An 11,662-nucleotide genomic window follows, 5' to 3' on the forward strand; every position below is an offset into this window, starting at 1 on the left:
AATAAAATCCCACTGTTGGACCTGACAAGTTTGTCCTGGTTCATGGCCTCAACTGGTGCTGGACTCAGAATATGTACCAGGGTAGGAAAAATATCCCATAACCACGACTCCACATAAAGCAGATTACTGCATACCAAAGTTCAGAATTCAATGGCCGAAGCAGCACAGAGCATTATAATTCTCCTAGAACAATGACACCACGACATTTCAATGTTCCCATGCCGACGAGGCCAAAAGACCCTAAAAGTGGTCGGTAATGGAACAGTCTAGAATATCTCCATATATCTTTCCTCTGGTCTGAGCGCCCATTCCCTGACATCAACCCCCTCCTCAACAATGTGGACATTGTTGAGAGGAAAACTGAGAAAGTTGAACGAAAAGGGAAAAAAGGGGGAGTAGGGTGGGGGGAGAACATCAGAAGAGAACACTGAAGACGAGAACAAGAACCGACCAAAGGTAAATAGAGAACAACCCTACAACCAGAAGCGCTAGACAACCACGAGATATTAAAAATCTATGTTAAATACTGTTTACATAAGATTCCTGATCCAACTAATTAAGGTGTGGTCCTCCCAATAATGATTAACATAAATAAATGGAAAAACAAATCACTATAATTTCTGCAGATTACGACATTGGCCCACTGACACCTGCAGGACAACACGTGACTGCCTTATTATCTCCAATTCTACGGAGATAGAGCGGGATTTGAACCCAGCACCTTGCTGGTGGGAGCCAAAAGCTCTAACCGCTGCACCACCAGGCCACCGCCATGCTAGCGGGCGTGGATGAGATGATCTAAAGAGGGAAAAAAGGAGGGTGTGTGAGCATAAGTGCGCGTGTGAGTGCAAAATAATGAGTCGGCAACAGGTGTTTGTGAAAGCAGAAGGGAGGAGCTGGAGGAACCAGAAGAGGGAGACGAGTCGGCCGATAACGCCATGTTTTTGGGAGCGATGCATCCCTCCGACCCACTGAAGGTCTTTCCTACAACATTCCTTCTTTCCTGGTGTCAAAACAACCACTAAAGTTTCACGTTTCAGATGTTCCGGAGGAGATAAACCTAAAACGGAAACTTGACAGCTGTGTTTTGTGGAGAAGGTTCTAAAATTAAACATGCGGCGTTCGGATATGTGGGACAGTCCGGAAAAGATCTGGCTCTTCCGACTTCTGCTCTAAAGCCACGACTGATGAGACGCCTCCTAACGATCACGGGCTGATCAGACACCGGTCGATCGCAGGGAGTGGAGGGCAAATATTGGCAGATGAGTTCGGAACTATCGCTGTTGTTTGAGTCTGCCCCTGTCCTGGGGGGGGGGGCATTAAACTGAATCTAAACATGAGCAGCGAGTCACACTAGTTAGTTACTAGTTAGTTACAACCATCTTGGGAAATAGACGAGTCCAAAACGGGGCGATGGGGATGTGACGGGAACTCATCCTGGATTTCCAGTCATGTGACTTTCCTCGCCGCCCGGTGGCCTGGAGCGTTGCGTAGACGTCGGCTCGGATAAAGCTGGCGTGGCAACGCAACTCCAGAACGCCGGCTGCACGCCGGCCGCCTCTGCGGCGAAAAAACCCGATTGTCCGTCTCCTATCTGGGACGGCAGGAGTGGTTTGACACTACTGGTATGTGCAGACGCGATACTTTTTACTTACAAGGTCAAAGGTCGAACTGGGGAACACTTGAAATGGAACCTCACACCCTGATATTGTCCGCGTCCAACAGCCGTGCAGGGGAGAGGACAACGCCGGGACAAACCAGGCGACGCCATGTAGCGACGTCTGGACAGGTTTCACTTGCTTAACCCCAGTCTGGGGGGCGCTCACCAGCACCTCCACACAGGTGACCTTTAACCGGGGCTTGTCCAGGGGTGTATTTGCTGTCCCTTACTCAATAACCCCGATGGCTTGTTTGCACGTTAAACTTCAGTGAGCGGACTGCGCAAAAACTCTTCAAAGAGGGTCAGAGGTCAAGCGTCCCCATAGCTGCAGCTGTTTGGGAGAGTTTCTACCCTAAAATAAGTGGAGCAAACACAAAGGGAATTCATCGGCTGGTTGAAACTTTTGGGAGCTTTGTGGCGCTGCCAAAACTGAGCGAAAGCAAAGATAATCCGGCCCTCGACAATTAAACTCCCTTGTTAAAACGTTCCAACCCGGATTAACTGCGAGCTAAAGCATCAAATGTGTAAAGGCAGGTGGCGATTAAGCAAAAAACTAATTCTGGAATTAATTCACAAGTTCTCCTGCACCCCCCCCCCCCCGACTATTATCCTTCACAACCTGTTTTAAACTGTACGTAACATCAAGAAATTACTGTAAATGTTGACTTATGGTACAGATTTAAGGACATATATAGGCTGTGAAAGAAGGTTAATGCAGACATTAAGCCATTAGTTTGTTGGTACAGTATCATATAGGTAAAAGGTGTCAATAATAATAATAATAATAATAATAATAATAATAATAATACAAAGAAATTCTGGCCTGCTCTATAACATTGTTATAACACTGCTTAGGGTAATGAGAGCTTTTTATAACCCACAATTAGGTAGGTTGGCTAAACTTTTCTTGGTATGAACCGCACAACACTTTCAACACAACCAGGTTATCTTTTATGAAAATAACAACACTTGCTGCCTTAAACCACAGCTTTTAGCTCTGCATGCACACTTAAACGCGCTTATTCAACCTGCAGGGGTTCTTCAGTGCCTCTTGCATGCGTGATATGTTATTAAGCTCTTATTACAATGACACAGAGCCACATTGATTGTAATAACGGATAATGCCATTTAAACCCCATTTGATAACACAACATCCAACCCGGTGTCTTAATGCACAACAATGACTCTTCGTGGCAAGAAAAAGAGCCACTACTGAACTTATAAATATTGATTTTGGATTTTAAAGAGCCCGTATTTCTAACGATATTAAGCCGCCCCCACCTCCGCTCCCGATGGAGCCAATCCGGGCTAATTCGGGCCAACAGCCGGACACGGATGCGATTACGCAACGAGCGTAGAAATTCAAACAGTCCAAAAATGACGATTCAACGAAAAGTCGGGACTTCAAAACTAAACTGTGCTTGATGTAAAAGGCTAATGCGATAAATGGGTCGGTAGCAGCGCGGTGCCACCGGAGCCCAGAACATTCCAGCACAGCCGGGTAAAAGACACCGAGCAGGAGCATCAGTACTCGCATAACCAAGCTCCGCAAACGGTGCCAGGAAGGGAAAATGAAACTTACCGGGCTGAACCGATTCACACGATGGAAACAAAGGCTTCTCAGGCCGGTACGGGGACCATCAAAACCCGGTGGTTCCGTAATGACCCACTCCTGCAATCTTGACATCGATTCCTATCAATTATTACTTGTACTGAACTCCAAAGAAAATCTGTCTTTCTTTTCTACCTGGTTGCTTGTTTTTTTGTTTTTTTTTTAAATCATACGCGTCGATATTTGATTATTTTTTTCTTTACCGTCTTCAACTTAGCTTGCAGAGCCCTCGGAGGATCCACAGATGTGATGGAACTGTCTCCGCCGCTAACTGTTAGCCGTTAGCTCCCAGTGAACACAAATGAAACCAAAGATGGCTAAATGCGAGTCGGGCACTCGGAATATAGCGCGCATATAAAATGTCCGACTACCGACGAGTTATTCACCGGTTGCCTTTGCGATATAATCATTTAGACGGGCAGCACAATGCGTCGGACGCGGTTAGCTTAGCCGCCTAGCATGAGCCACTAAGATGCTGAGTAAAGCATAAGAAGCGGCGTTAGCCAAGCGGGCTAATCAGCGGTACCTTACCAGGTCAAAACAAACCGGAACGCGGGGCAAGATGCATTAATTTCTTGGTTCGTTCCTGGGTCCGACGCCTGAGCAGACGGCGAATTCGATGAGGTCAGTGCAGGCGGTGTGGAATTCTCCCCGTGAACATCGCAAAGAGTCAAAAAATGCAGAAATGTAGTTCCTATTTTTGCTCGTAGAGACTCGGATGTCAGTTTCTGAGCTCGTTGCTTAGCGAGTCTCTCTCACACACCCTCCAGGGACGAACCTGCCAAATACTGACCCCACCTCTTTCTCAACTCTCAGAGCGGCAGGAGGCAGTTGCCAAATACTGACCCCTCGCGGCAGATGAGAACATAGTTTTTAAAGTAGTATTTAAAAATATTTTACGTTCAAGTAGTTCTGTCTGAGTATTTTATTATTATCAAGTCGGCTACAAATGTTATATATTTTATTTATTTCGCTTTTAGGTTTTATTTAGGTTTTACACACTAACGCCGTAAAGAGTGCCTTGCAGTAAAATGACCAAAGATAAATGCTTTGCACTTCTTGAGGAGACCTTGAACGGTGTGTTAAGTTATTATTTTTACTATTAATCAAGTCATATAACGTTTTATGACAATAAACATAACGTTTTAAAAACATTCACGGTTGCATAGACGGTACATTTCCGCCCTCTATCGGTCAAAGACAGAATTACATCCAGTCTAGGTTTTCCAAAAATGTTGACTGTCAAAGTAATATATAACAGATGGTATACCATTTACAACTCACTCGACTGGTCTGTTAATGTTTTATTTGCTAAGCTATTTACATATATAACCTATTTTTTTTGTTTAATGATAAGCTACACACTTGCCTTGGGTTACCTGTAGAACGTGGTCATATTTAATAGACCATAATTATATATTTTAAAAGACATTTTGAAAATTGCAAAAATAAAAGGAAAAATGTAATCCTGTTGCACATCTTAATTTCAAAGCATCAAACCATCTACCAATCAAATTTTCTTAAAGATACATGGTCCAAAGCCACAAAAGCATATTTTTTTGTAATAAGCTTCGTTTAACTAGATGGCAGCATTATAAAACTATATAACTATATAAACTCATCCTAAAGCATCGTTTAAAAAGAATATAACGCACATATTCTGACTAGATAACTAACTTATCTTAGCATGAGTTCACCTGTTCTTATAATAGTGTAGTATTGGGATTTTGTTTTAACCATCCTATTGCCTCTGTGCATATCAACACTAATGCAGTAAAATGACCAAAGATAAATGGCAACATTAACATTTGTAACTACATTAACAGAAAAAGCTGTCAGAAAACCAGACCTACCATCAAGAAGCTCAACGGTCACCTGAGAAAAGGTGTTTTTGCTGCAGAAACAGTTTGTTAGGATTAAAAATAGCTTTTCCCTGGAATTTGCCTTGACCAGATCACCTAATGCTGCCAGTTCTGTGTAAAGAACTTTCATTTTCAATGTGCACAATGAAACAAAACTAGTCCAACCTTCAGAAAGGGTGATTCCCCCCCCCCTCATATTTACTTTGAGGGGGGGAAACTCAAAAGCAAATATGTAAATAAAATGAATGTTTTTTTCCCCCTATCCATTCATTCCTTTTAATTCACAATGTAAAATAAAACGGCAACTGTGCATCAAATACTGAACATTAAGTCATATAATAACCTTCAAAGTAGTTGTTAAACTAGCCTTCACTGGAAGTTAGAGCACATAGTACTATAAAATGAGCTATGTTTCGTTTCTCTTTAACATAATTCAATATGTTTAATAAGACTCAGGTAAACGTGTACTTTTTTTGATACATGGAAATTAACTGTTAATGTCAGGTCTATTTTTCTTCCACCAGCATTTTTCTTATCTTATGTGCTTATAGTTCTTGTATATGTCTGTGAGCCACTTTGTGTGTGCAGAATATTGGCCTCTATTTGTGCCCAAATACAGAAATATTTTAAGGCGTTTTGTTTCTTTGTCCTGCTAAATATGTCGCAACACTGCCACCTCGTGGACACGTTGCCTCACAACACTGTCACCATTATATACAAAATTAGCAATTATCCAGTTCTGATTGTTAAATAGTCAAATAAATGAACCGAGTGCGGACATGAGCTGTTGTATAGACATTTTATTGCTTTATTTTTGCTTGAAACTCAGTGGAATGTTTTACTCTGTGTTTGATGGGCCAGTCCAAACACCCTCCATATACTCCTTATCAAATCAAAATTTAAATAGCAAAAATACGAAAAAGAAAATAAAAAAAATCCAAAACACTGTAATGCAGTAATACAATATGCAAGACACTACAAACTCCCTAAGTGAAATCAGTCTCACTAACATATTATAGTGCTATATGGTCTATTTACAGAATGCTTTATATTTCTTTTACTGCATATAGAAGATATAAAACAAGAGAAATGCACATTCTTCAAAAGGTAATCAAAGAAAAAGTGACGTGCTGTGTGTATATGTAGCTGTATATTATGGCATTAAAACAATAATGTGTAGAGAAGACAAGTCTGTCATGTGGGAGCTGGAGAAACGATCTTTATCACATCGTTACACATGATGTGGATCTAAACCAGGGTCCAGTTAAGGGTCCGGTCTGAAATGATTTGCTCTGGTCCATCTGTTTAGCTGATCAAGGGAGGAACGTATTAATTCTTTACCGCTCAAAAAATAAAAACAGTTAAAAAGTGAGTTATTCTATCACGCTGGGTGGATTTCTTTAATACCATAAACACTTCGGGCGCCACGATATTCTCTACTACTGTTAATCTGCATCTGGAAATAGTTGCAACGCATCACAATCCACCCAAAGACTTGATAAACGGCCCTCGGTTTGAATAAAAGATGAGCAACGTTTCAGGACACTGTGGAGTGAAACATTATTGAGCTGCAGTTGGACCTTCAGGGCCAGAATTAGGCCTTAAAGTGATGCATTTACTGACGACAGGTTGCTTTATTCACCACAAGAGGTCCAGTGCATAAATAAATTGGCCCCAGAATATGTCGTGGTCAGTCTGAAAACTTCAACGTATGTTGGAGATGACAGCGATGACCCGCTAACTACTTTACGTGACAGAATGGAGGCTGCAGCGTGGTCGCCGCAGAGCGTTTACACAGCGACGGTGAAGCTCCGTCTCAAGACACCAACGCACGAAGGCCTGATGCTGCGTTTAATCTACAACCTGACCACAAAACCCAAACACTGGCATCTACACATGAAACCGAAACACCCAGTTTGCTGAACGTGACCTTCTGACCTTGAAAGGAGCCCAAGAAAAAGAGAAAACTGCATCAGAACTACAGTGGAACTGACTGGAACTACAATGCTGGTTGATTAAAACTGTGCACCGGCTTATTCCTCAGTGTGCTTTAACAGGTTTAAGGAAGAAGTGAGCAGAGGTACAATCTGGAGATGAAACCACAGCAGTCACAGAGTCCCTGTTGTCTCGGTTGACGGTTGACTTGCTGGGTAACCACCGTTTTAGGCTTCATACACCCTGAGGAGAAAAGACACACGCATTAAAGGTATCAAATGTATTTAGTCTCGTATTTTAGTATCATCATTAGCCTTGGGATTAAAAAAAAAATCTTCTGACAGACGTTGTAGAAAAACGTAAAGAGAAAATGACGTGAGGGAGTTGATGAAGAGCCCTGCCGCCCCCTGGTGGACAACTGTAGCTGTTTCAGGTGTTTTACTCATCTGGCTTTACTGTTGCCATATTTATAGATTCCAGGTTACTGGTTGCACCATCAACATCAGTTATGTGTACATGGCAATTAATATAAATAAAAAAGAATCTCTATCCATACATTTGTTCTAGTTATAAAAAGCTAGAGTAATACGAAGGTCAAAATGTCATTTAAAACATCACTGATAACATATTGATTATATAAATCAAATTTCTCTCAATTTCACCATTCTATACCTGTGTTTATCTTTCCAGATGCGGAACCATTTCACCAGATTCTTGGTGCTCTGGAGTTTGGGGTGAAGGCAATATTCCTGCCCTTTGAATCGGGCCACATTCTCCATCGTCACGCTGAAAAAAAGGGTGAAACAAAAGAGAACATAAAGAAAAGTCAAGTCATTTGACATCATTTAGGGCTCCTGAAGTCACCACCGCTTTTTGGTACTTCAAGATATCTGAAACGGTCTGTAAATTGAATGGAAAAGAGAGGTTTGACCTGCTTTCGGACCAGTGTCGTGTTGCTACCCCGCACGGCCCCAGTTTGAAGCAAAAATCACCCTGTTACTTGGCACGAAGTGCCGCTGCAGCGCTGCCACAAAATAATGTGGCATCTAAGCTCATTGGGAGATATTCTGCCTGCTTAGTGGCATATTCAGGCCGAAACAAGAGAAAAGTGAGGAAGAAACACACCCACACACCATCAGGGCCTCTTCATCCGGTGACACCATCAAAGCATCAGCGAGCCATTATTGTCACTGGGTCGGACTTCAAGAGAAAAAGGTTTGACTCTAAAAATCCAGCATTCACTCATTCATAAGCAGTAGATTAAAGAGTTTGGTTTCCATTTTGCTGCCCATTCAGTTGCCACGTTAGCTATTGAGATGAAGCTGGACGGCTGTACATTTGTTACCAAAGAACCAGACGCGCACACCCATGAGTGTGTGTGTGTGTGTATTTGATAGAGTAGCCATGAAAGTGCTCCTGCACGCTGCATGCCAATGAAGTCATATCTTTTATGACTGCAGGGAACTCACTGAGGCTTAATGTGCTAATTAGCTTGCGCTTTAGTTCCTCCTCATTATAATTCACCTGGGCAGCTGACGCACAGCTGCTGCTTCAGTCAGCGGCATGTCTTCTCAACAGTGAAAATATGAGGGGAAGGAAGAAAAGATATATGGCCCAAGATATATGAAAATAATGAATATCCATCCACCTTCATTTGAATCAAAGGGCTGTGGGAATGTTAATGAGCAATACAGGTAGAGCACATAAATCCTGTAAAAAGGAGGGGCCAAAACAAAACACAAGGATCCTGGAGGACTGTGGGTGTGTGTGTGTGGGTGCGCGAGTGGGGAAATTCTGTTTACTCCTTTTTCTGTGGCTTTCTGGCGCCTGCTGAGACCCATTTTTCACTGGGCACCAGCAGCTGGTGGCCCTCTATCTAATGTTAATAGAGCTGTCTTAAATAAAGGCTTTGGGGGGCGGTAAATCATAGTCACACACAAACACACAGGCACACACACACATGATTTCACAACACTGTATTGCAAAAAACCAGAACCACCAGGACTACCCGCACTGACCTGCTTCCCTTATCTACGCCTTATACCTCACCAAACACCTGATCCAAAATCGTTCCAGCAATGTATTTATTTGCATTGTCACGCTCCACAGTGTCACAGTGTGGCTGCCGTGCAAACAGTCTTATGCAACAGCTCCCTTCCTCCATGCCAGGATTCCGTTGCTCACTGTTGCTACCCCGGTGGAGTTCTTCCTGTAGTACCGCGCACGGCCAACAGGTGGCAGAAGAGCATTAAAGCTGTCGTTAAAACTGCTCCCGTAGAGGGTGACGTCACGTCTGTTGCCTTAGCTTTAAATTCCAAGTTTATGGATTCAGATATTCGAATGAAACAACATCCAATGACGCAGTTAATACATGTTGTAATAAATGTTTCCTATCATATTTTTCATCTTAAGGCCGGTTGTAATGTGCACTAATTTGAAATGAGTCTAATTGCTGAAGAATTCCATCCAGAGTGAAGGTGTAAATGTGAAGTGCTGAAGGGGTAAATACTGTACATTCAGATGTGTTATTTTTCTTTTATGACATTTCATTCCTCTGTGCGAAACAAACTAGTCCAAGTACTGTAATATAGACCTCATTATGTTTGTTTTGTGTATGAGACAGAACATGGAAAAAGGCATTTTTGTAAAGAAAAGAGGGACAAAAGGGGCGATGGATGGTTGGAAAATAAGGAAATTAAGGAACTTGTTATGGAAAAGAACAGGATTGTGAAAAGGATTGAAAGGATAAAGAAAAAAATATCACAGATTGGAACCAGAAGAGAAGAAAGATCAATAAAGAATGGACGGAAACAGAGAAAATCGGAAAAAAGGTGCAAAGTGTCACTCACAATATCATCTTCTCCTGACAGTAGGGATATTTGGGTTTAATCTCCAGCTTCTGAACGTCCTTGTACCTGATCTTTGGTCCTTTTCTGGTGCACCTGCACTTGTAGGCTGGGAGGAGATCAGACACACATAAATCATCATGAGACCGGCGTCACAGAGCAACAAGGTGAGCATTTAATGCTGCCGACACGGGCTTCACACTGAGTGAGTTTGTTCTGCAGGGAAAGCCTGGAATTTAAGAGCAAAGTCACTTTTTTCCCCCTGCTGAACAAGCTGAAGACGCCTGCGCTGCTGCAGGTTTCCCAGGCATCTGTAAATGTCTGTCAAGAGACTCTTTTAGTGCAAGTTTGGATTCCAAATGTAACTAAATCCTGCCAGGTTTGTAGGCTGCACAGCCTTGAAACCAAGGTTTCCTCCATCCATCATCTGCTATCTCATCCTTACAGCTGATCAGTGAATCTGCCACGAAAGTCGAGCCAACATGTATCAAACACACACTGGACAACAAGGTTAGAAATCAAATAATAATGCAGGGAGTGATTTTAATCACTTTTAATCACAAAATAGAAGGTTGGGTGGAGGACTCGGCTGGCTCTCCTTGAAGATGTCCAACTCCAGGCAGAATAAACGCTAGAGTTGCACAAAGTGGCATCAAAGTTGATATTTTTTACACTGCTGATTTTTATCCAATATAATATTATCCAATATGCAAACATGTTTAGGAAAGCTGCATTAGTTGTACACGATCAATAGCTTCTTCCATCAATATTCTCCAGCTCTCTCATCTGTTCTCTGAAAGTGGAATTAAATATTCTCAGCTGAGCTTCACTCACCTCGAGGGGCCCTAAATGTACTTCAGGTTAACCACTGAACACTGAAGTTAGCGTTCGAGTTGTAAAAGTTTAGGAATAAAACACGGAATAGAAGACAGCAATAAATGTGTCTGGCGTGGGTTTTACAGAGAATCAGTGCAGCAGGTGGCGAGTTTATGATGGCTGCATAACAGTGTTGAATGTGGAGTCAAAACACTTCAACTTTTCCATTAGTTTTTTTTTTTAAAGTAAGAAAAATCAAAATAAATTTACCTTCTGCGCCCAGGAAGTACAAGGACACCACTAATAAGAGCAGAACGGCCGTGCATCGATGCATCTTCTCAAGTTTAGGATGTTTTTCCTCCTCTGAATCCGAGGTTGTTGGGGTTTTTCTTTTCTCTCTCTTTTTTAAAAAAAAAAGAAATAAATGAACAGTCAGGCAGAAAATGAACAGAGATGCTGCAAATAATATCCACTTGCAGCCGCTGTTTGATGGCAGAGTTGAAAGAGCAATGAGGCTTTTCTGCTTTTTGGGCTGATTGTGCAACTCCTCCCGTGCGTCCTGGGCGCTCGAACCTCCAATCAAGTCTTTCAGCTCTCTCTCCCCCTCTCTCCGCCTCTGTCTCTCTCCCTCCCTCTCTCTGGCCGGCAGCAGTCTTTTTTGTAAAGCAGCCTGCTGTCCCCCTCCTCTTTAATATGCGCGGCGAGACCGCGCGTCATGCACTTGTGTCCAGAGCGAGGGGGAGACAAGTGGTGAACACGGAGAAAAAGAGGGGGGGGGGGCAACAAGAAACACACAGTCCACCACAACTGCGATGGGGTGAGAGAAAACTTACCAGGTAAAAACTTAACAGTTGAACCAGAACCAGAACCAGAACCGAGCAGAAATAACGGAGGTGTGATGCGTTCAGGTCACAGCGTTGACGAGGAATAA

At 42.6% G+C, this 11,662-nt stretch overlaps 2 protein-coding genes across 9 annotated transcripts in view; both read right to left on the bottom strand.

Annotated features, from left to right (window-relative positions):
* The window catches only part of fam13b (family with sequence similarity 13 member B), a 30,336-nt gene extending 26,279 nt beyond the window's left edge, over window positions 1-4,057 (bottom strand). For 4 of the 6 annotated variants that reach the window (XM_029847118.1, XM_011610938.2, XM_029847113.1 and 1 more), the window contains exon 1: window positions 3,804-4,056. The gene's annotated coding sequence lies outside the window, so the exon portion shown is untranslated. Of the gene's footprint in view, window positions 1-3,242 lie in introns of all 6 variants that reach the window. The other 2 variants (XM_029847117.1, XM_029847114.1) reach the window with 2 other exon arrangements.
* Window positions 4,058-5,919: 1,862 nt separating this feature from the next.
* cxcl14 (chemokine (C-X-C motif) ligand 14) lies at window positions 5,920-11,387 on the bottom strand. Of its 3 annotated transcripts, none has more exons than XM_011610940.2 (5): window positions 11,205-11,387; window positions 11,002-11,131; window positions 9,919-10,024; window positions 7,742-7,855; window positions 5,920-7,312 (listed from the first exon to the last, which is right to left on the bottom strand). In XM_011610940.2, the coding sequence occupies exons 2-5, from the start codon at window positions 11,063-11,065 to the stop codon at window positions 7,297-7,299; spliced, it is 300 nt and encodes a 99-aa protein (XP_011609242.2). In that variant the 5' UTR covers window positions 11,066-11,131; window positions 11,205-11,387; the 3' UTR covers window positions 5,920-7,296. The 3 variants fall into 3 exon arrangements, with proteins under 3 accessions (XP_011609242.2, XP_003970624.2, XP_011609241.2); XM_003970575.3 differs by having other exon boundaries at window positions 11,209-11,386; XM_011610939.2 differs by having other exon boundaries at window positions 11,002-11,386.
* Window positions 11,388-11,662: the final 275 nt, after the last annotated feature.

The sequence above is a fragment of the Takifugu rubripes genome, chromosome 14 (assembly GCF_901000725.2).
Source record: "Takifugu rubripes chromosome 14, fTakRub1.2, whole genome shotgun sequence".
Taxonomy (NCBI): Eukaryota; Metazoa; Chordata; class Actinopteri; order Tetraodontiformes; family Tetraodontidae; genus Takifugu; species Takifugu rubripes.

Coding starts and splice junctions, on each gene's coding strand:
- cxcl14 (XM_011610940.2), bottom strand. CDS start 11,065: ATGCATCGATGCACGGCCGTTCTGCTCTTATTAGTGGTGTCCTTGTAC. Junction 10,025..11,001: donor GTACTTCCTGGGCGCAGAAG/GTAAATTTATTT, acceptor ATCTCCTCCCAG/CCTACAAGTGCAGGTGCACC. Junction 7,856..9,918: donor TGTCAGGAGAAGATGATATT/GTGAGTGACACT, acceptor CCTTTTTTTCAG/CGTGACGATGGAGAATGTGG.